Here is a 25,256-nt window from a genome sequence, read left to right on the forward strand (position 1 = left end):
GATCATTCATACCCCAAACCTCAGCAGCACACAATATACCAGGTAACTAACCTGCACATGTACTCCCTGAATCTCACATGAAAGCTAAAAAGGAAAAAACAGAATGGAATCTCTGTTTTCAGAATATCAGGTGTACCCCTCTTCCATTTGAAATTCTCACTATTGGCTATATTGGGGGTATCCTATTTCCCCATCTCATAACTTATTTTAAGAAGTACAGAATAACGTGTGGGTTTGGGATTCAGTTTTTGAAATAGAACACTGAGCCTTCAATGACCTTCCTGTACATGTAAAAGCACAGCTGTCTGCATGGCAGCAGTTGGACCTCACAAGGTGGATTGTGCCTTCACCCTGGAACATTTATGATGCCCTGTCGCAATGATGATGGGATTAGGGATCTCTTGCCCTTGGTCCTAAGTGCCACTGTCTGTGCTGAGTTTTTCAAAGGTCAGAGCAGATTGAACCTTTGTGCTTTCGTTGTTCCTGATTTTGATTTTTCCTATGGGGAACCAGTTTTCCTGCTTTCAAGGTATGTTCATACTGGCCTGTCAAATAGGCCACATGCTGTCTTTTCAAATTACTAGTTAATACTTTCAAATACGTTATTTAAAAAATTATCCTCTGTATTTTCCGTATGCAGTTATAAGTACGTTTTGTGGTTATGTTTTATTTCTCACTTTATATATTTGATTCTTGTATCAAGCAGAGTGCCTTTGAACTTTTTCTTCATTTAAAAAATAATGTATCATTTCCTTTTACATCCTACACCCTTCAATGCTCCCTGACCCAAATTAAGTTATTCCCTTGAGGAGAATATGGCAAAGTCTATTTTAATGTAGTTTTTAACCTAATTAAGAACCTCTGAAATCATTACTTTCAAAAAGTTTGGAGCAAAGCCACAGTAGTACGGATGGGTTTGAGGCTTTTCACACAATAAAATGTACCTATCTTTGTTTTTAACATGTTTTTCTTTCCTCTCTTCTTCTGTTGTGAAATGTGTATTTAGTTTAATAAATTTGTAGTAAGTCATGTCCATTCACATATTAATTTTAAAAAGTAATAAGAATGTGTATTGTCTGCATGTGAAATAAAGCACACATTTATTTTTATGCTTTGGGAGTTATCCAAAATCGTAGAATTGGAAATTATAGTCAACCACCCAACCTACTCACCATTCCAGAGTAATCTTAGTCAAACTTTTTTTTTTTTGTTACCCAATGAAATTCAGTATTTCGACACAGAAAGATAAATAGAATGAATTGGTAGAGACTGTTAACTAAGAACGTACACTTTTATTTATACTCAGAAATAAGTAGATCGTGTACGTATACATGAAGATAAAAATTAAAGGGATAATTGTGTGAGTTTGCACGTAGAGAGCTTTGAAAACCTGCTGACTTGTTAATGCTGTTTTGATGGACTGTGTACCCTAATTCTCCCGCGCCATCATGCAGAGCTCTCTGCAGGAGCTCAGTGCTTATCAGTTCCATGACTTGGAAAGTGTCTAAGTTTAGAGACACTTGTATTTGTTAGTAAATAAGGCAAGATGATACTGTTTCACAGGTTTTAGTGCAGAAGACTGAATAGATAAGCTGCTCCACCCAGTACACTGATGTTTGTTTCATGGTCATCTCATCTGTTGACCATGGATATAAAACACTTATCTTCAGTGACCTTCCTGTACATGTAAAAGCACAGCTGTCCACATGGCAGCAGTTGGACCTCACAACACAGATTGTGCCTTCACCCTGGAATGTCTGTGATGCCCTATCGCCATGGTGATGGGATTAGGGATCTCCTGCCCATTTATCTGCCACTGTCTGTGCCAGCCAGGCCACTGGGCCATTGTGGCAGACAGTGGTGTCCTTTGTGTGGAGGACACTGAGTGTGCGCTCAGGCAGACACAGCACTTTTGACAACTTTATCTGCTTTTAAAACTGGGTCTGAATTATGATAAAGTGATTGGTTTTAGGCCAAGCAGGTGTATTTCATAGAACAATGGTTTGGGAGTTCAGAATCCTGGAGTTGAATGAGCCTGTGAGCCTTATTAAGCTGTGAAATCTAAAGCAGGGCATTTCACTGCCAGTTAAGCCTCATGAGCACTTACACTGTACACTTTACCTACATCGAATCATTCAGCCATCACCACAGACATATGGCATGATTGATTTACTGTCACCTTTCACTGGGCAGAAAGAAACAGAGATGAATGTGCCCAAGCTTATGTGGCCCTAAGCAAAAGTGCCAAGATGGGAACCCAAGCATATGGCCCCAAAGTTGAGACTCTGAACTACCGACCTGCCCTCAGCACTCAGCCGTAGGATCATGAGTCACTCTGCAAGGGAGTTCCCTCATCTGCATGTATGTGTGGAATGATCTGAGCCTGCAGAGTTCCTACACACTAGTCACATTATAGGGTGGTGTCCGTGGTCACATAGCTCAGGGCAAGCATTAGTACATGAATAGCTTAGCTGTGTCATAGTCTTTATGTAAAAGGCACATAGAAGTCCAAATGCTTTTGAACTGGTTGTGCTTTTTAGTTGGAGGACAACACTTGGGACAACTGGTCACATTCTTTCAGTGCTCAGCCACTCCTCAGCACATAAACCAAAGCCAATAAATAATGGAAGACCCTTTATTGGTATTTGATGGCATTATGAACTTCAGATGACTCCTATAGAAATGTTAAAAAAGTCTGTGAGCTACACAACCTGGGGACGAGACAAGTAACACAAAATACCAGTTAATCATTAGCCTCATGTATCACCCTGGTAGCAACTCCCTTGGCAGCTGGTTTGAAGAGCCTCAGTGCTCACCAGGGACCATGTCCCCACTATGCCCTCTCTCCCTGTGGGTTGCCTGGGCTGAACATAGGCAGCCCTTCACATGATGACTGCAAACACAAGGCAAAGGAAGGCTAAATGGAAAATGTATGATTATAGCGGTTATTTTAAAATATGAGTATTTCAGTATTTTCTAATCTTTAATAATTGATTATTTTTAGCGAGGGGGGACGCTTTTTTTTTTTGATGGAGTCTTGCTCTGTTGCCCAGGCTGGAGTGCACTGGCACAATCTCGGCTCACCACAACCTCTGCTTCCTGGGTTCAAGAGATTCTCCTGCCTCAGCCTCCCAAGTAGCTGGGACAACAAGCGCATGCCACCACGCCCAGCTAGTTTTTTTTGTTTTTAGTAGAGATGGGATTTCACTGTGTTAGCCAGGATGGTCTCGATCTTCTGACCTCATGAGCCATCCTCCTTGGCTCCCCAAAGTGCTGGGATAGCAGGTGTGAGCCACTGCACCCGGCCTGTTTTTTTTTTTTCCCCTGAGATTGAGTCGCACTCTGTTGCCCAGGCTGGAGTGCAGTGGCACGATCTCAGGTCACTGTAACCTCCGCTTCCAGGTTTGAGGGATTCTCCTGCCTCAGCCTCCCAAGTAGCTAGTACTACAGGCACACACCAACATGCCTGGCTAATTTTTTTTTTTTTTTAAACTAGAGATGGGGTTTCATTTTGTTGGTCAGGCTGGTCTCGAACTGTTGACCTCAAATTATCCGCCCACCTTGACCTCCGAAAGTGCTGGGATTATAGGTGTGAGCCACCACACCTGGTCAATTATTTTTATAACTAAGAAAATAAATAGACGTAATTAATGCTGGTGCATGGAATTAAATCTAGTTTTTAAAAAATTCACACATAAACGAGAGCAGAACCCTATACCCCCCATGATAAATGCAGTAGCAGTGTACTTGGGTCTGTGGAGGTTGAAAGAGACTTGGTAGATGTCAAGAAGGTAGTGGCAGTCCTGTTGGGCTTTTAAAGGGTCTGAGGAAGTGACAGGACACTGTGGTTGAATCCTAGCATGTATTTTAGTATTCATTCATTTGGAGTTTGTTTATTTCACGTTGCTTTCATTTGCCATTCACTGGAAAGCCAAGGGCTCTACTCTCATTTCCTTCCTGCTTTTTCTTTGTCTTCCTTGGTCCATGAAGAGGATGGTCCAGGAGAAGCTCAATCCATGCTTGTTAACCAGGCACACCCCTAAGTTCTAGTCCCTTAGTCATTCATGAATAGCACCACCAGTGAACTGACAGCCATGCTGTGTCCTTCCACATCCCCTAGGTGACTCGAAGAAGCCTTCCAAAAAGCATGTGGAAAAGAAGCCCGACTCTACCACCACGGTAAAGTAGCCTGTCTTTGCCTAAGAATTAAATGTTGTTTTCTTGGTTCCTTTATTTTTCAGTTGTTATCAGCTATGGGAAAATTAACCAGTACATTATAGATGTTAGATAATATTTCCTTGGGAATGGAGGAGGTGTACCTTACCAACTGACGCCTGATTCCAGAGGACAACTACAGTTGGCAGGGTCAGATAGTACAGTGTGTGTTAAGGGATATTTTCTTCAGGAACAAGTTTTCCACTTTAGATAAGAATTCTGTAATTGCCACCCAGAAATTATCTAGACAGAAGCATTCTTCAGGAAAAGCCCCTGTGCTTTCTTGAGGGAACTCTAGAGTTGGGGCTTTTGACTTGAACATTCTTTCCCATCTTGGTTGCCCAGAGTTTCCAAGTGAACAGAAGACCTGTGCGAACCATCCATAGCATGGCCTGATTCTCAGAGTGTTTCCTTCTCTAATTACAGGTGACTTTTTTGAGCACAATCAATGGTACGTATTCTGGAATCACTCACTGGCTGTTAGAAAAAGATTCTATAGGCCGGGCGCGGTGGCTCAAGCCTGGAATCCCAGCACTTTGGGAGGCCGAGACGGGCGGATCACGAGGTCAGGAGATCGAGACCATCCTGGCTAACACGGTGAAACCCCGTCTCTACTAAAAAATACAAAAATCTAGCCGGGCGAGGTGGTGGGCGCCTGTAGTCCCAGCTGAGGCAGGAGAATGGCGTAAACCCGGGAGGCGGAGCTTGCAGTGAGCTGAGATCTGGCCACTGCACTCCAGCCCCTGCGACAGAGCGAGACTCCTTCTAAAAAAAAAGAAAAGAAAAGAAAAAGATTCTATAGGAAATGTGGAGCCTAACTGCTGGCTTTTGTCTGGAGCGCCTCCGTGATCCAAGACCCTGGGGGGAATGAGGATGTGGGGTATAGTAAGAGAAACTGGTTTTCCAGGTGATAAATTCCTTTTATCTATGTATAGTTCCTGGGAACGTGTTCACATTAGGTTATGTGGGAGTGTGTATTGGTGCCGGAGTGGGGGTGGTCTATGTGCAAGTCTGCATGATTTGCTTGTGAGTGTGTGTCTGTGTGTGTTTCCCCCAGGAAAAAAATGTGTTTACCCAGCACAACTCTCAGTGCCATTTTTTTTAATTTAACAAATCAGACCACATACTTTACTTACATTAGTTCAAACCTCCTCATGGCCATATGTTGTGAGCTTGTTAAGCCACAGAAGTAAATGTGCCCCGGCTCACTTGCTACAAAGTGAGGAGCCAAGATGTTTACTCACACGGTCCCAGTGTTGAAGGCCTGAACTACAGCCTCTATTTATCAGCCAGTGAAGGGATCATTATTCACCGTGCAAGGGAGTTCCAGCACCGTCTATGCCTGGAATTATCCAAGCCTGGAGAGATCCCAAATGCCATCCCTCACATAAGAGAGCCTCAGTGATCTCAGAATCCAGGTAGCTATGTAGGCATCGCCCTGCAGGTTTCACATAGTCCTTAGTGTGAAAGCAACGTAGAAAGCCCATGTTTCTGATCAAATCACAGGTTCTGAAACACTAAGGGAGTCACTAAGTAGGACAATGTGGTGCCTGCGTGTCATAGTTGTGTCTCTCCTCAAGACATGGCTCAAGTTCAATAAGAATAGGGGAGATGCTCTAGAATCTTGGATGGAGTTATCACCATAAGCCCTCTGAGCTACACACTTTAGAGATCATGATCATTAAGTCGCCCTTGTGGCAACTCTCTTGTGAAGCTGGTGGGAGAGCATCAGTGCTGGAGCCGTGCCTTCCTTCTGAATGGACCCTCCCTGTGTTAGCAGGTGGGTGCAGGCATGGGAGTCAGCACGCTCAGTGAATTTACACACGCAGCATTGAGCAGTGAGGCTGGGCTTCATTATTTATATATTTCCAATAACTGATGATCTTCATAATGTAAAATCAATGATTTACTATACTAGAATACTGTTCCAGTATTGAATCATATCTCTCAATAAAGGATTTGTAAAGTCACATGAGCGTTCCCATTCAACTGATGATACGAGCCGTAGCAGCAGTTAAAGCAGTCATTTGAAAAGGCTTTTACTGTGAACTTATGGGTGAGCCTGAAGTGGGGGATAGAAGACGTGATTAGCTCCCCTGTGCAATGTTTCTATTACATGAGTGGTGGAGGACAATTAGGAAGGTGATGGAGGGAACAGAGCAAAGGACTGGACAGGTCCATTGAACCCATAAGACTGTGGTGAAGATTAGTGAATGAGACTGGTCATTTTAAGTCAAATTTTACCTCATGTGTCCTTTCCATACTTTCTTCCAGTAGTTCCTTCTATTTCTTATTAACTAGGTCACTGTTGCTAAAATCCATACTAAAAGAGGACAAAGCTTTGTAATAACATAGAAGTTAGTACAGTTGTAATAGCTCAAATTTTACCAAATACTGGTAGCTTTTGCCTGAGACCTGGATGACCCACTTGTGTAAGAATGGGGGGTTCCTCTGAAGACTACTGGGCTTCTGAGAAGAAAGATCTAAGTTGTCTCTGTGTGATATGGAGTCAGCCTTCACTGCCCACAGTCTGTCTGAGAGGGGTGTTGAGTGCTCAGTGAACTGTGATCTTCCTGAAACCCAACTTTGATTCAGCAGGTTCTGCTTGGAAGCCTTTAAAGAAGCAGGATCATAAGATTAAATTTAGAACAGATTATCACTATTTTCCCTCTGGTATTCTGTCAGCAAGATGTCAACAGTCCTCTCTATTGTAAATGCATTAACTAGCATCTTCTCTGATAGAAATTTTGAGAAGATACAGCCTGTACACCGCCCAGCGTCGAAAGCATCATGGCTTCTGGGGAAAGCAGAAGGTATACCCACAAGAAGGTACTGTGGAAGTCCATTCATTAAGTTGATTCAATAATCGCCATTGTGGGGAGTATTCAGTGTCCCCCATGTAAGAGGAATCTATGAAGAGATTAACCCATATTTTTTAATGTGTCAGAATTCTAATTTGCTTAGTAAGTATTGCTACAACCACAAAAGTAAATATACACTTAAAAGTCAATTTTGGTTCATGTTTAATGATGGACAATGTTAAACATTAGCATAGAGCTCCCTGAAAGAGTGGTGCTATATTGTTATTTTTAAATTAATATATTTCTTTAACTAGAGAGCTTTAAATTGACATGAAAATTGAGCATATGGCTGGGTGTGGTGACTCTTGCTTTTAATCCCAACACTTTAGGAGGCCAAGGCAGGCAGATCACCTGAGATCGGGAGTTGGAGACCAGCCTGGTCAACATGGTGAAACCCCGCCTCTACTAAAAATATAAAAATTAACTGGGTGTGGCAGCAGGTGCCTGTAATCCCAGCTACTCAGGAGACTGAGGCAGGAGAATTGCTTGAACCTGGGAGGTGGAGGTTGCAGCGAGCCAAGATCATGCCATTGCACTCCAGCCTAGGCAACAAGAGTGAAACTCCATCTCAAACAAACAAACGAAAAATTGAGCACATAATACACAAAGTTCCCATATCCTTCTGTCCCCTCACCCTCACTTCCTAATTTCATCTATTATTAACATCTTACACTAATGTGGTACATTTGCTAAAAGTAATGAGAAAATATTGACATATTATTATCTGAAGTCTATCACTCACATAATGTTCATTTTTTCTGTTACACATCTATATGATGTTCGAAATATTGATAACATTATGTTCACCATTATGTTCTCATAAAGAATATGTTCACCTCCCTACAAATCCCCTCTTCTCACTCATTAATCTCTGTCCTCTTTCTCTAGAAACCTTGGCAACTATTAATATTTTCACTGTGGCTTCAGTTTTGCCTTTTCCAGAATGTCATATAGTTGGAATCATATATTATATAGGCTTTTCAGACAAATTCATTACACTAAATTGATATACATTTAAGCTTCCTTCACGTCTTTTTTATGCCTTAATGGCATAAAAAGCACATTAAATCATCAAATAATATTGAATTAAATGAATTTTTGTTTTTATCTCTTGAAGAATTTGGTAGATTTCATGAGAGAAACCATCTGGGTCTGGTGCTTTCTTTTTCGGAATGCTCTTAATGTGAATTCAACTTATTTAATAGACATAAGCTTATTCAAATTATCTAGGATTCTAGTGTGACCTTGGGAAGACTGTTTTTCAAGGACTTGGTACATTTCACTGAGGTTATCAAACTGTGGTCATAGAATTGTTCATGATACTCCCTGATTATCCTTTTAGTGCTCAATGGTTCAGTCAAGACGGCTCCTCTGTTATTTCTGAAATTGGTCATTTGTCTTACCTTCTTTTTTAAGTTAGCCTGCATAGAAGTTCCTTCATTGTAATGAGCATGTCAAAGAACCAGCTTTTGGTTTTAATGATTTTCTGATGATTTCAGTGTTTTAATTTTATTGACTTCTGAGATGTTATTACTTCTTCTACTTGCTTTACATTGCATTCCTTTATTTTCTACAGTTTCCTACTTGAAACATGATATTACTGATTTTACATCTTGTGATTTTTAATATATTGCATCCAATGCTACAAATTTCCCTCTACAGACCATGCTGACCAAGCTAGTCTCAAATTCCTCAGTTCAGGTGATTCACCTACCTCTACCTCCCAAAGTGCTGGGATTGTAGGCATGAGCCACCATGCCCGGCCTAATTTTTTTAAGAAACAAGAGAACTGTTTTCTAACTTAGCTTTGCCAGTTTATATTCCGACCATGATGCATAACACTAATATCACTGTACAATGTATGGTGGCCTCAACATGTAAGAAATTATGAAAGTAACACATAAAGATTAGTATAAAACAAATAAGATTATCATTGTTGCTACCATCTTTATCAAATTCTCAAAACAATCTAAGAGTGTATTTTTATATAAATGTGCTTGGCAACATAGCTGAAAAAAAGCATTATCAGTTACATACTTTTATCAGTAACAGAGACAGAAATTTGAAGGGGGAAAAACACTTGTACTCACAACACAAGGTCAGAATTAACAGAAAAATTCTGCTGGTCACGTTGGACAATTTAACTGCCTGGGGCAGGGTTCTGCAGACAGACGAGCATCTATGGAGCACCTGAAGTAGGGGAATCAACAAAACTTGGATTTCAAAAGTTACCTGGGTTTAGAGCGTGAAACTTGGTTGGAGGACACACACCTTGCGTGAGCGAGGTGCCTCGGCGTGTGTGGACGTGTTGGAGGTACAGCATAATGGTGGCTTCCTCCAGAAAGGGACATTTGGGGTGGATTCATTCCATCTGGACAGCACAGCTTGATGTGGCATGGACATGAATGGAGGTGGAATGGACAGTAGCTGAGAGGATCAGTCCTGACAAGGGCCAAGGTGAAAAACCTGGGAAGCCCTTCAGGTGCAGAGTCTTCAGTTGAAAAAGGAAGTGGTCATAGGAAATACTGAGCTGGATCAGCAATGCATGGGAGGGAGAGTTCTTGGCTCTGCAGAGTGAGTAGTGTGCATTCTCAAGTTTTCTCCTCTCTCCATTAATTTCTCTTCCAACGCAGACTCTTTCAAGAACAAGCTTCCGAAGTACTGTGAACCCTGGCCAGATCTTGAAGGTAAAGGAAGGCTGCTAGCAAGACTGGCATCTGGGCTTGGCTGTGCGTGTTTTCTACTGTGGGAAAATATATGTAGCACAAGATTTATCATTTGAACCTTTAACCAAAGTGTGCACGCAGGTGGCATTAAAAATATTCACAGTGTTGCATAACCAACACCACTATCTACACCCACAATTTTGATGATTTCTTACAAAACCTTGTCCACAGTAAGCAATATAGCGCCTTCCCCCTATTTCCAGTTCATGGTAATTCCTATCCCACCTTCTCTTGTGTGCACTTGATTATTCTAGGCACTTCATATAAGTACAATTAGACAATATACTCCTTTTGTGTCTGGCTTATTTCACTAAGCACAATATTTTCACTGTCCACCCATGCTGTATCATCTATCAAAATTGTGTTCCTTTTTTACAGATGGATGATATACCATTGCATGTAGACCACGTTGCTTTTATTATATTCATTTGTTCATTGATAGTTGTATTATTTCCACCCTCTGGCTTCTGTGAAAAGTGATACTATAAACATTACTATACAAATATCTATTTGATTTCTGTTCTCTATTCTTTGGGGTATATACCTAAGAGTCGAATTCCTGGGTCTAAAGGGAGTTCTATATTTAACCTTCTGAGCCACTGCAGACTGTTTTTCACAGTGGCTGCAACTTTATTATCCATTTCTACCAGCAATGTATCAGGGTTACAATTTCTTTACATCCCTGTCCACACTTACTTTCCTTTAAATCATCCTAGTATGTGTATATTGGTGTCTACTTATGTTTTTCATTTGCATTTCCCTAATGACTAATGATGCTGAGCAGCTTTTCCTGTGCCATTATCCATGGGTGTATATTCTTTAGGGAACTATATGTTCAAGTCTTTTGCCTATTTTTAAAGAGTTGTCTGATTTTTATTTAGTTTGTTGTTTTAGATTTTTGGGAGGTTTAAAATATGTTCTAAATTTTAATCTCTTATAAGTGATTTGCAAATATTTGCCCCTTTTTGTAGAACTTTAGGTGCACAAAATTCATTAATTTGTATGAAATCCTCAGCATTTGGCCCCAAACAGATAAGACGGAAGCAATATTTTAGGAACAGTTGAAAGTATTATCACCACAAAACAGAGGCGTAATCAAATCCTGCAAGGTACTCATAAGGTACAAAGACAAATAAGGCAGCAAAGGGTTATTTGGTGATTAGTTCACCATACTTGTTGCAACTGTTTGCGCTGCAGAGTTAAGACATGCCAGCATTCAATCCATATCTCCTCTCTTGAAATAAACAGTCCAATGTTGGCTGACCTGACCAAGCATAGATATTCTCCATACTCAATTAATAAGCATGCATGACAAAGAAAAGGAAGTCTGGATGAAAAAATATTGTGTGATTAATAATTATGGTTTAATTAACTTTAAAGGATATAACTTCAGTATTTCTAATTCTTCCATTAGCAGTTATAACAAAGGGTTAGTGAATAAATACAATAGACTGTTTTGCCTAGAATTGAATCCAATCTGTCTACTAAACTTTGCTTTTATTTAAGTGCAAAATGCTAAAACACATAATAACTGCAGTGACAGCCGCTGTGGATCCACAGAGGTGAAAATGGTCTTGGGACATAAATCCTGTGAGCTAATACTATTTTACAGGGTTTAGAAAACCATTTAGCTGGGTTTCAAACCTCACGGTGTGAGCAGTGGGACTCTCATCCGATTATAGCGTGCGCTTCAGTACCATTTGTAGACTGACTCATTCCCGGTGCCTTAAGTTGCCATCAGCAAAATGCCAGGGACTCTGTTTCTCACTCCGCAGCTCCTTGCTCTTCCTGTCTCTCCACGAGGGAAGATTTTCTAGCAGCAGCTCAAGCTGTGCTTTTAATGAAACACATCTGCACACACTGTCCTGTTGTCCACATTAAGCAGAGCTCCCTGAATAACTCATGAACAAAAGCATCTGTGACTAACCATTGCTCTGTGTCCTTCTAGTCTCTGAGGAGTCTGCAGCTTTCAAGGGCAGAGAAGATGGAGAGAGGCTGGTCAACGCGAGGGTAAGGTTGCCTTGCTTTCCCTGAAATAGAAATGTTCCTTTCTTGGCGTCTTTCTTTTTCAATTGACTTTACATGTGAAAAAATGACAATGTCCATTACAGATATTAAATGCAGTGTTCTGAGGGGACAGAAGAAGCAACTCTTAGCAACTGATATGTAATCCAAAATGGCATTTACCTATGATGGCTTCGGGTTGTAGACTGTATCCTTGGGGCCCTTGTCCTTGGAAGCAATGTCTTCTTGGATTCAGTATTTTGCACTTGCCAACCTACGTGGACCTGAGGGATCCACTATCCAGAAGCTGATATCTTTTCTAGTGTGTATCCTACCCTTGTTTGGGGGACCTTGAAGGTTTTCTGATCTTGTTTTCAACATTCATTGAGAGAAACAGAGCCTTGTGCAAACAGTCCACAACACGACGTACCCCTCATAAAGCTTTGCTTCTGTATTGCAGGTGGTGGAGGTGGCCCCTCTGGGATGTGACTCTAGTAAGTATTCTGGAATTACTTGCCAAGAAAGCAATCTGGATGCACAGAAAGGTGTGGCATCCTTGCAGGTTTCAATGTGAAGAGCCACCCTGAGCCTGGGATTGGGATAGGAATAAGCAGAGTGGATGTGTTTTTAAAAAACCCGAGTTCCCCAGGGAAAAAATTATGGCCAATTTTTGAGGAAGCAGCTGTGCTGCCTTTTGGGTGGTACTGAGTTGGGTGCTTGAGGATTGGTGGTGTCTTGTGTGAGGCTGCATCATATGTGTGTGTGTGTGTGTATGTGTGTGTTTCTGTACAAGTGAGTGTGTGTTTTCTCAGGAGAGATTTCCCATTTATACAACTCAATCACCAGTGTCCACTTCTAACAGTAAAATCCACCCCCGTCTACTGTCTCTGTACAGTGACTCCTCCACCCTCACCAGAGCCATCCGTGGGTCTGGCTTATAAATATCCCCACTGCTCAGGTGGAGAACCTGAAGAGCCAAGGGGGTGGCCCCAGCTCCCGAGTTCCTGAATGAAAAAGAGAAAACACGAACCCAGGAGCGTGGGCCAGTGCTGACGCTTACATGCACTTAGTCATGGTGTGTTCGCCACCACGCAGGGAGCCCAGCATTCATGTGTAAGCCCTAAAGCACCGAGCCTAAGAGGTCCCAGACACTGCCCGTCATCATAAAGTGGGCTCCGTGGTCACACGACCCAGGGCAGTTACAGGCGCATCTCCCCACGGGCCGGCGTAGTCATCAGTGTGTCAAAAGCACAAAGATCCCCAGGTGTTTGGGTCAGCTCACAGATCCTTTCTTTTTTTTTAACTTTTATTTAAAGTTCAGGGGTACATGTGCAGGGAGTGCAGCTTTGCCACATACATAAACCTGTGTCACGAGAGTTTGTTGTACAGATTATTTCATCACCCATATATTAAGCCTAATATCAGCTATTTGTCCTGATCCTCCCCCTCCTCCCATCTTCCACCCTCCAGTAGGCCCCACACTCACAAATTCTAAGAGGAGTGGGGGACCACGCAGGCCAGTGCAGCCCACTTCAGTTGTGAAGTTAATTTGCTCAGCAACTGACCAAAGCCTATAAGGATGGGTGATGTATTTTAGTAGATTTAGTAATATTATCTTCCCAATCCCTAAAATGCTCAAATCCTGCCAGCTGAAAATGGTGAGGAGGGGCAGATGGGAACTCTGTGCAGCACTTGGTTATTAGCCTGGCTTCCGTCCCCTCATGGCAACTCTCTTGTACATGTGGGTAAAAGACCCTCAGCCTCAAGCCAAGCCTCTTCCATGAGGAGCCATCTCACTGTTGACTGGCTAGTGCAGTGTGTGGCCACCAGCCCAACAGAAACAAAATGTGGCTTTAAAACAAGTGTAAATCTCACACAGCAGGCAAATGCAGAAGCAGCGTGTCTTGCAAGTTGTAAAGACAGTCGCAATGTCTCTGAACTTCAACCTGACCAGAAGACATGAGGGAACTCTGTCACTGAATCACGGCAGAGTTCATGGCCACTTGTAGACTGTTTAGTGTAACAGAAGGTGGCCTTTAGCTCCTAAGCAAAGACCTCTGTTTCTCATTTCTTTCCTGTTCATCCTTTGGGCCATCCTCCTTCTGCAAGGGAAAAGAGCAGAGCAAAAGGCAGTTTCGGTATTAATCTGACCGAGGTATCATCATCAAGGAAATCAGGCGCAACCTGGTCTGCCTAGCTTCCCCCCTGCCCCTGCTCTGTGTTTTCGTTTAATAAACATTTTGGTCTGCTTACTATGTGCTAGATTTTCTGGAGACCACAGAGTAAATGGGATAGAATCTTTATGTTGACAGCTAAGTTAGATTTAACATAACTGACAAAAATTAAAATTTCTGATTTCTTGTAAAAATATTTAGTATGTGTGAATGCATACTGAAAGTAAAGTGGTTAACAAAAAAAATCACACTTGCACTCATGGAGGGCTTTTCAGGAATTTGTCAATTTCTATTTTTTTATATTTCCCCACTTCATTGGATAAAGCATATCTGAACCTGGAAGCTGATTCCCACTGCAGAAAGCGTTCTGAGTCATGTCCCTTAGCTTCTCTAGCGCAGGTCCACCCAGGAGGATGGCCCAGCATCAGCTCGGCCCATGCTGTGATCAGCCACCTCCAAGCACCACACCAAGCAAGCTCCCTGGGAAATTCAGTCTCCACCACCAGGGCACTGACCTTTACTCTGTGTTCTCCTAGCTCCCTGTGGGGACCCTGTACAGGACATCCCTAATGAGGACACTGTATACGAGAACTCTGAGAACGCTGTATATGACATCGCTAATGAGGACACTATTTATGACATCACTAATGAAGATACTGTGTATGACATCACTAATGAGGACGCTGCATATAACACTGCTAATGAGGACATTGGATACAACATCACTAATGAGGACGCTGTACAAGACATCTGTAAAAAAGAAGACGCTGCCAAGGTAAGACACTTTTCTTTGTCTTGAACAGAAATGTTACTTTCCTGGCTTCTTTCCAATCAGATGTAGACATGAACATCTGCCAATGTGCATTATTTATGACATCTGCAATTCCCTTGGTGTGGTGCTATTGATTGGCAGCCTCTCACCAACCCATGCCGGGCACACGGGGGCGTGGTAGATGGCAGCATCCACGATCCACTGCAATGCAGAGGTATTTCCCTCCACAGCAGGTTTCCCCCGTGGATTAAGAGTTGTGAAACTGCCAATCTAAATACACTTTAAAGATAAATTCTGTGGGAAGAGGTCTTGTCTTTTCCACAGGTGTCCTCTGTGCTGGTTTTGGGGGAGTTCGACCTTTGAATCAATCACTATACCCCTTCTAATTTTCTCAAGTTGTTGAGAGAATATCAGATCTGTGTGATGTGCATGGCATCATTTCACCCTCCTAATGTTTTCTTTTCTATAATTGCAGGAGCCATTTATACTGGAAAACGGTACGTACCCTGAAATAACTCACTTCCTGAGGAAAAAAACGCTGTCTGTAGGGTACAGAAACCTGATTCTGGGCTCCTTTTGGGAAGGAGGATTTGGGGTCTGGTGAGAGCAGATGATTTTGCAAGTATAAAACAATGTCCAGAGAGGCTGTAGGGATGTCTGTGAACCAGAGGAAACACCAGGGGATCCTGTGAGAAGCACCGGGGCTTCAGCTGGGGTGGGAGGAGTGGGTGGGCCTCTCTCTAATGACTTATCCTGGTGTTTGTGTTTCTGAAGATTTGATTGTGGAGAGCATATCTGACGAGGAGGATTTTTCAGGTAGGTAACTACTTTCCAGGTAAGATCCAATGGGAGAGAGTTCCCAGGGCCTTTGGGGTATCCGTGCTGCTTGGGAGGTTGAAGGAGGGGGCATGAAATCAAGAAGAAAAAGGAAATCTGTGTCAAACTGGATTTGATGTTTTCCAGGTTTATTGCCATAATGTAAGAACTGTCTCTCTGGGCTGGGAGGGTGCTGTGTTATTTAAAGGTGATCTTTCCCCAAACACCTGGCCTTTTCTTTTCTGCCTCTGCCAAACATCACAGCCTTTGGGTTGGACTAGTCAACACTGCTTGGGATTGTGCAGAAGAGGTTTGGGGTTTCATCAGGAGGCACCTGTGGCGAACAGAATCTGAGGGACACAACTCTCTCACAGGCACTTACTTGAACCTGGAGACACAGTTCTCCTGGTACGTGCCCAGGGGTGCAGGAGAAATTCATGGTCATCCTCTGAACTTTTAGGACTTTAAAAAGCATGTTTCCATCCTCGCTGTTGACTCCTAGCTTAAAGGGAGCTCCCGGGGTGAGTGACGGAGGCGGGATCGGACCCTGGCAGTCTGACGGCAACAACTGTGTTCCTCTGCACTGGGCCTTGGACAACATTACACACCTTGGTGAGCATCAGGAATTGAGGCTAACCACATCTGAAATTGAGATGGACCTTGAGTCATATAAATAGTTTGGAAAAGATGCATTTTACTACCCTATTGAAAGAAACCATTTATTCCTCATTCCAGCAGGATAAATGGTTTTCAGTATCTACTTAACTGCTCATTGACTCTTACTGTAGATGAGGAGGTGGCAAGCAGCCCCTGCCCTCCTCCCGTTGTAGGCCCAAGGTAACCAGCAACTGACTGGATATAATGGAAGAGGGGTGCATTCGGAAGTATCTGTATTAATGGGACCCACATGATATGGGTGAGAGCTATTAGGGTGAGAAAAAACCTGGGAGCACAATGAAATATGTAAATATTCAAACATTGTTGAAATCTCCATGGTACTTTAGTAGTTGAAGTCATTCTTGTGGTCATCACTGCCTTTCCCAAACATAACAAGCTACTTAATGTCATATGGACCCATGCTATGAGGAATGATGATCAGTTTGTAAAATGCCAATAAAACCATTGCCTGTATAAGCCACAATATTTCATCCATATATTTCAGTGTCCATGTGTAAGTATAGTTCAAATGTCAGAAATTTATTATTATCTAATAGAATATGCATGGTGTATCAATGAGCAATAATTATCATACTGTTTCTATTAATAATTATTTGTATGCTGAAAAAAGCAGACTCCCATTCTTGGAGTTTTCTGAGTTTGCACACATTAGCATGACAGCCCCATGTCCACCTGACATGTGCCAGCAGGAGGCCAGGAACAGAGGCTTTTCTTATTAGCTAAGGTTTCTAAATGTATTACATATTCACGGTTAGAAATTACTCTGAATATCATAAAAGGTTAGCAAGGAAATTTCCCTTCCACTCTGAACTTCCAAACACCAAGTCAACATTTTTGTTCACATATCATCCCTACAATCTATGTGCAAATAGAAACATGCACCTGGAATGCATGCTGATGCGTGATCGTGTTTATAAAAAGTCGTCTGCAGCTCTGCATATACCACTGGACAATGCACCTTAGTTATTATTCCACATTTCAAATGTAAATCCATTGTATTGTTTCCGATCTATGAAGTACTGCACCCTATGACTCTTCCCAAAATTACTTAAGCACCCCCCTCTGGGTATCCATTTGTTCTGTTTCCAGTCTTGCTCTTACAACCAATGCTGTAGTGAACAGCACTGTGTTGAGTAGAAGTGGTGAACGTGGCATCTTTGTCTTGTTCCAGTCCTCGGAGAATGCTTTCAACTTGCCCCATTCAGGATAATGTTGGCTGTGGGTTTGTCATAGATGGCTTTTATTGCCTTAAGGTATGTCCCTTCTATGCTGATTTTGCTGAAGGCTTTTAATCATGAAGAAATGCTAGATTTTGTCAAATACTTTTTCTGCATCTATTCAGATTATCATATGATTTTTGTTTTTAATTTTATTTGTGTGATGTATCGCATTTATTGACTAGTGTATGTTAAACCATCCCTGCATCCCTGGTATGAAACCCACTTGATCATGGTGGATTATCTTTTTGATATGCTGTTGGATTCGGTTAGCTTGCATGTAGCATTTCTTATTATTCTAATCTGTGGAATGTATTGGTTTAAATAATGAAAACATGTTCTGTCTTCACTGCTTAGCACTTTCCGTTTCTTTAACAGCCTTCCCAACAGAGCAGCATAAAGGCAGGAGCCCCACTAGTCTCCCCTTAACCTGGAATTCCCCCTTCTGCACAGCTCGCTGATTGGACAGGATAGACTGGGCACCCAGGCCTCAGGGTAAGGACACACTCTGTCACCTAGAGGTGCAGTGCCTGGGAAGGACAACCTTAGAGGGGTGCTGCCAGCTTTACAGTGATCGAGATATTGGGAGGGACTGACCACCAATTCATAAGGCTGTGCTTTGTTGGTGACGTCAAGGATTGTTCTGCAGATTGTTGGGGAGGGACAATCCCAAGGCCTCACCTGGCCCTGGTCCTGGTCCTGGTTTGCACAAAGGCAATAAGAGAGGAATGGTCAGGGCTGACCTGTTGCTGTGCTGGGGAGGAAGGTGCTGGGCTGAAATTCAGGAGGCTGAGGATGCAGCAGTTCCACAGGAGGTACATGACCTTCAGGATACAGTTTCTTAATTGATGATAAATGGAAATGATAAATCACTGACTATTTTTTCTATCATTGGACATCTACTCTCTACTGCTGGTGCTGTTCCTGTCTTTATGGAGAAGATGGAGGATCAGTCAGTGTGTGCTGCACTGAGTGGAAGGAAGGAGAACTGGAACAAAAATTAAGAGAGGATGAGGGACGGGAGGGCCCTTCATCCAGGTGCCTGCAGAGTCTCCTGAGGAGGAAAGCCCCGTGGCTACCTCGGGAAGGAGCCGTGAGGGCTGCATGACTCCCACAGTGAAGTGTGTGGTATGTCTGAGGACACCCAGGCTGGTCTGTGAGGAGCCAGTGGCAGAGTGAGAAGCAGCAAGGCCAGGAGGGTGGCTGGAGGCCAGGCTCTGGGTCATTCTCCATGTGATGGAAACAGCCGGAGCCCAGTGGGCTGGGAGGTGCCGGACGTGGTGGCTGATGACAAAACAATGCGGAGAGAAATGTCAGATGTCAAATCCTTACTTTGTTCTGTGAATTGTGCTAAAACTTCCCATGGCTCATCCCATTTAGGGACTGAAAGTTGCAGAGGTTTAGGAAACTCGCCCACAATACTGGAGCCCCCATCTCCTGCCCCAGTGCTGTCCCCCTTCTCACCCAGCCACCACCTGTTTCAGGGGAACACACAAAAGTGGTAACCTTTTATGGACAGGGAAGTAAATTCTGCTGTTTCTGTTATTCACAGAAAAAAACATTGGCTCCTGTGGGTTGGGAAGGTAAAATACCAGAAGTATTTCATCTGGTTATTTCTACCAACGTGAATTCTGTAGTATTGAAATGCATAGGTTAGCATTTTTGGCCAATTTACTCAGCATTCTGGGGTAAAGGCTTTTATTTAATAATTAATTAATTTATTTTTGAGACAGTTTCACTCTTGTTGCCCAGGCTGGAGTGCAACAGTACTATCTTGACTCACTTCAACCTCAGCCTCCCAGGTTCAAGCGATTCCCCTGCCTCAGCCTCCCAAGTAGCTGCGATTATAGGCTCATGCCAACATGCCTGGCTAATTTTTTGTATTTTTAGTAGAAATGAGTTTCACCATGTTGGTCAGGTTGGTCTCGAACTCCTGACCTCAGATGATCCTCCCACCTTGGCCTACCAAAGTGCTGAGATTATGGGCGTGGGCCATACAAATATGGCAATGCAAAATACAAAAATGGCAATCTCTTTTATCACACAAATAACTTCTTTTTAATAGTGATTTTTTCTAATTGATGACTTTTCATTTACTAATTATTAATTGCTTACTTTTGAAGTGTTTTACAAATTAATATTTAATTGCATAGATGAAGATTACTAGTCATAGACATTTTACTAAGCAATACTCGTTAAGCACAGCATGGATTCATGTGATGTCAAGGGGCTCTTTTATTTGCTGAAAGGAAAAAGCACAAGAACGAATGCAAGAACTGGACCAGTGGAGACACCGACAGTGATCTAAGATCTGAATCACTCTGTTGTCTTCCCGGCCTCCTTACCATCCTCATCATTGTCGTCAGCATTGTTGGGTCCTTTTAGCACAGGTTTCTCAAAATGGGCAACTCCGTAACACTTGGAAGCTTATGAATTCATAGAATTTGTAAGAGGGCAATTTCGGAGTACCTGTTTTAAAATTCCAATAACCTAGGAATTTCATCCCATGTCTGGAGTCTTTTATGTAAAATATTTCCACAATTAGGAGAAATATGTGCATGGGACTTTTCTATGCAGCAGTGTTTTAATGGAATAGAAAATTGGTAAAAACCAAATTTCCATCACAAAGGAAATAGTAATACACTGAATAATAATACAGCGAATATTATGCTGACTTTAAACATCAAAAAAGAGCTCAACGTTTGACTTCCCATGATGGTGTTGAAGGAGGTCACAGCTGGTTGACATTTGATTATCGTGTGGGAACCCTGGAAGTCTGCCTTAGTGATTTTACATGTGGCTCAATTTAGCTAATGAAAAGCTATTCCAAGTACGGAAAAATGGAACTTTAAAAAGTATCTCGTCAACAACCAAGTGGACCTGTTTCACGTAGAGCCCACACATTCATCTGCCTGCCCGTCACTCTGTCTGTCCACATGGGCATTACTTGTTAGTGGAACTGAGTGCCCACTGTCGAGCTGACAAGCCCATACCTCCCTGTTCCTAGTCACACATTAATTCTTCAACAAATCCCTTTTGATAGATTGTGATTTAGCTTAGCTGCTATTTCCAATTGCTTCCCCAAACGTACTTCTCACTGTTCTCCCATCACACCCTTCAGCCCATGCATGCGGGGTTCCTTTGCTTTTCCCACCTTACACCAAAGTCCCTATTTTTACTCCCACTTTTACCTCCTCTCCAAGACAAAACAAACAAACAAAACTAGCATTTGAAAACTTAGTTGTAATCTTTGTTCCTTCATGAAAATTTCTCCAACAGCTACTCCCATGGCTCTGTGTGTTCTGGATATTTTAAAATATTGGGTATAAGGTTGAGCACGTCAGGATATGCTGTTTCGGGCTGCACACTGTTTTGTTTGTATTGATTCTTCCTATTGGAGATGTGGTATTGCCTTCTCCTCCTCTGGGGAGTTTATGCCAGTGCTCTTGAGTAAGATTGGCAGACAATTTTTCTTTTTATACTTAATTTTTTTTTGTTTGGTATTAAGATAACAGTATTCTCATCAAATTAATTGAAAGTAGCCCCCTTCATTAATTTTACGGAAATCTTTCAATCAGATTAGAATGACAACTCCAGTGTAATTTTGGATTCAGCCAATAATACTATTAGGGCTCTGTGAGAGACAGCGGGAGAGAGAAAAAGAGCAAGGGAAAGAAAGAGACAGAAAGAGACAAAGACCAATTTTTTTTTTTTTTTGAGACGGAGTCTCTCTCTGTCACCCAGGCTGGAGTGCAGTGGTGAGATCTCCACTCACTGCAAGCTCCGCCTCCTGGGTTCACACCATTCTCCTGCCTCAGTCTCCCATGTAGCTGGGACTACAGGCGCCCGCCACCGCACCTGGCTAATTTTTGTATTTTTCGTAGAGACGGGGTTTCACTGTGTTAGCCAGGATGGTCTCGATCTCCTGACCTCGTGATCCACCCGTCTCGGCCTCCCAAAGTGCTGGGATTACAGGCGTGAGCCACCGTGCCTGGCCAAAGACCAATATTTCTTAACTACTGATTAAATTTACATAGAGTCTGCTGAACTGTTTAGGATTTTTATTTCTTCATGAGTTCATTTTAGAAAATTGTACTTTCTAGGATCTTATCTATTTTGTACACATTTTTAAATGTATTGGCATAATATCCATATTCATATGTATTTGTATACATAACATGAATACATATGTATATTTGAATACATATATATGTATTCATAATATCCACTGATTGTTTTGTAATCTCTGCTACTTCTGTGGTTATGTCTTCCTACGAATTTCTGATGAATTTTGATGATTTCCCTTTTTTCTTGATAAATCTCACTAATGGCTTTTGTATTAGACTTTTCTCCAAAACAACTGTTGGCTTTGTTACTTCTCCCTTATATTGTCCTTATTTTCTATTTCATCAATTTCTCTTCTCATCTGTTATCCTTCCATTACATTATCTGCGTTTATTCTGATGTTACTTTTTTCTAACTTGAGTTGTATGCTTAATTAACTTTCGGCCTTTCTGAGCTTCCAGTGTAAATAACTAAGCTTATAGATTGCTCTCCCATAATGCTCTTTGCTGCATCTCACAATTTTCAGTTTGCACACATTTTATTATTTATCCATAAGTATTATCTAATTGCATTATGATTTTTAGAAGTATGCTCTGCATTTTCTAGTGTTGCAACCAATAGTCTTGTGCATGAGTCTTTTCAGTTTTTGCCAGTCTCCTTTAGGAGAGATTTTGAGGTGTAGGATTGTAGGTCGAAGTGACTGCTTTGCAGCTTTGCTAAATGTTGCCAGATTCCTCTCCACAGGTGCCTAATGGGGCTTTCTTAGCAAGAATGTGTGCACAGCCGAGCTGACATAGTTACATGTAAAACTTCTAAAATTTTGTCTCTAAAGTGGTTATTAAGGTGATTTTAAAATTTTTTTCAATGAGATTAAAAGCCATTTGGTTGTCTTCATTTATATTGTTTGTTCATGTCTCCAACATGCTTACATGTGATTGTTGGCAGTCTTCTTCCCTACATTTAGAGACTTGTTACATTTTAAGTATATTACAACTTTTGTGATATGCCTGGTCGTATTTTTTTTCCCGTTTACCATGTATCTTTTGTACTTTTTAAATTGAACTTCACGTCACACTGAGGTTTTCTATTTTTATGTAATAAAACATTGTAATTTCATTGTGTTCTCAGGGACTACCACTTTCAAGGCTGCTGTTGACTTTCTACAGTAACATGTGCTGCATTGATGAGGAGCAGCCAGTGTCTCCCATGTTTTGTAATAATTGTTCTTTGTTTGTTTCAGATAACCCTGAGAAATATATTGGCTGTCTCCACAGGCTTATGATTTCTTCTCAGGTTTGAAAAATGCCCCCAGCTGAGCAACACGGGACTGACACATTGAGGGAGCAGCTGCAGGACACACCCAAGAAGCCTCCTGGAGGACTCGGGGGACATTTACGGCTGGAAGCTTCATCTATGGCTGGCGTTTTCATCTACGGCTGCGGGCTTTATCCATGGGCTAGAGACTTTATCCACTACTGGGGGCTTCATCTATGGCTAGGGGTTCATCTACGGCTGGAGGCTTCGTCTACGGCTGGCAGCTTCGTCTACTGCTGGAGGCTTCGTCTATGGCTGGCGGCTTCGTCTATGGCTGCGGGCTTTATCCATGGACTGTGGGCTTCATTCACGACTGGGGGCTTTATCTATGGGCTGGAGACTTTATCCACCACTGGGGGCTTCATCTATGGCGGGGGGCTTCCTCCACAGGCTGGGGGCCTCATCCATGGCTGGTTTGCTGGATCTCTTTCTGAGCCACAGAAACAGATTATTAAACAGATAATTTTATTGAGTTCCACTTTTATAGTTTTTTTATACTTTTTGTTTCAAAAGTTGTTTGTTGATAATTGTATGAAATAACTAAACCAGAATTACCCCTTTTAATTATTTCCTTGTGTCAATATAGAAAGAGTGGATTTAAGGAAACATTGAGATGCCCGTCTGTGTTTGTGAACAGGTGTGTTGGGTCTAAAACCTTTGGTAGCTTTCCAGAAGATCGCCCCGCCTTACACTTGCTTTCTGCGGGTTCCAGAGGCTTCCATTTGAAAGGAGCCTCTCTCCCTACTCTGCCTCACCCCACACCAGCTCACCTGCAACCCACTGACTTTGTAAACGCTTTCTTCCACCTTCACCTCATTGAATTCAGAACTTTGGAAAATAAAAAATTCTAAAAATGTGGGAGTGGGTATGATCTGGAAATCCCTGCTGTAATATTTTTAATGGAATCTACTAAAAACTATTAGTTTATGTTTTAAATAAAACCATCCCTTAGCACTAGAATATCAAGCCATTCATTTTTTAGCAGAACTTTTAGGTATAATTCAAATACCATAAATTTCACCCCCATATAGTATACAATTCAATGGTGTCTAATATGTTCACAGAGGTCTGCAAAAATTACCACAATTGAATTTTAGACATTAGTATCATTTGTTGACATCCTTACATGCATACAGATGTAGATATATGTAATTCTAAGATCTTGAATATTATACTTAACATTGTACTATAATAATATCTGTGTTTTTATATTGCTGTTTTATTTTGTTATTCTGAATGACGATGATCTCCAGGTACCTTTATACAGGTTTAAAATACACCTTTTTACAACTCAAGAAATTAAATTGTTTCTAGTAAATCACATAAGAAACACATATGCTATTGTTATAAAAATGCAAATACTGCTTAGGTCTGTATAATGAAATGTATCACCACCAGCGCCCAGCCCACTCAGTCATCCACATCCACTTACACACAGATAGACATGCCCATGTTTTTACATAATGTAATCCTGCTTTGTGTGTTGTTTCCTGACTGGCTTTTCCACTTAAAATAGAATTTGGTGATCATTGCTTATCAGCACATATAGGTCTCTCTCATTTATAGTTGCATCATTATTCGACAGGGCATTTTACCATAATTTGGTCATTTTTTACTGTGGAATTTTTATGTTGGATTCAGTTATCTGTTACCATTACCTACACTATCATGGGCACACCTGTATATTCATCTTTTTGGTATCTTAGTTAAGTGGGTTTTTTCTTTTATGATTGATTTCTAAAAAAATACGGAGGCAAAGTATGAATATTTTGATAAAAAATTAAAAATCTATGTTGCAAAATAATGTAATGATCTTACACTCCCATCATCAGTATATGAGAGTTCCTATTTCCACACACCCTTGATTAATTACAGAGGAAATGACCAATGCTAATGTTGGCCAATTTTGTAAGAAATATTTCCACTTTTAATTTGGATCTCTCCGCTTATTGGAGAGATTGTGCATTTTTGTGTATATTTATTGGCCATTTGTATTTCTCTCTGAGAATTTCATAATGATATGTTTTACGAGTTTTCTAATTCATGTAATGATATTTTTAATATATTCTGCAAATTTATTTCATATAATTAGCAAGTTTCTTAAGGTCTGTGTCATAACTTTTGCATTTGTTTTGAAGAAACTTTCACTTTTACATAGTTAAATTGTTCAATATTTTCCCTATCATGTCTGGATTTTGTAACTTGTTTTCAACAGTATGTCCTTTTAGGGCTTTATTGATTTGTTTAAAGAATGTACTCAACTCCTACATTATTTAGTAATTTACTTTCTCCCATTATAGTACATGGACATCACTAATTCCAACCAATGTAGATCAAATGTATCATTTGAATTTCTGTGTAGTAATGCTCATTATAGATATGTTCTGATTTCTTTATTCCCTATTAGATGGATA

At 41.4% G+C, this 25,256-nt stretch overlaps 1 protein-coding gene across 1 annotated transcript; it reads left to right on the forward strand.

Moving 5' to 3' along the window:
- The first annotated feature begins 501 nt into the window (after nt 1–501).
- On the forward strand, nt 502–19,848 carry LOC105522283. Its single transcript, XM_011956735.1, has 13 exons — nt 502–529; nt 4,121–4,179; nt 4,642–4,666; nt 6,958–7,044; nt 9,710–9,763; nt 11,751–11,812; nt 12,267–12,351; nt 14,517–14,755; nt 15,228–15,249; nt 15,527–15,568; nt 16,357–16,405; nt 17,917–17,958; nt 19,713–19,848. The coding sequence occupies exons 1-13, from the start codon at nt 502–504 to the stop codon at nt 19,846–19,848; spliced, it is 930 nt and encodes a 309-aa protein (XP_011812125.1).
- Nucleotides 19,849–25,256: the final 5,408 nt, after the last annotated feature.

This window comes from Colobus angolensis, unplaced genomic scaffold (genome assembly GCF_000951035.1).
Source record: "Colobus angolensis palliatus isolate OR3802 unplaced genomic scaffold, Cang.pa_1.0 Scaffold423, whole genome shotgun sequence".
NCBI lineage: Eukaryota > Metazoa > Chordata > Mammalia > Primates > Cercopithecidae > Colobus > Colobus angolensis.

Coding starts and splice junctions, on each gene's coding strand:
- LOC105522283 (XM_011956735.1), top strand. CDS start 502: ATGGGGAACCAGTTTTCCTGCTTTCAAG. Junction 7,045..9,709: donor GAAGGTATACCCACAAGAAG/GTACTGTGGAAG, acceptor CTTCCAACGCAG/ACTCTTTCAAGAACAAGCTT. Junction 15,250..15,526: donor GCCATTTATACTGGAAAACG/GTACGTACCCTG, acceptor GTGTTTCTGAAG/ATTTGATTGTGGAGAGCATA.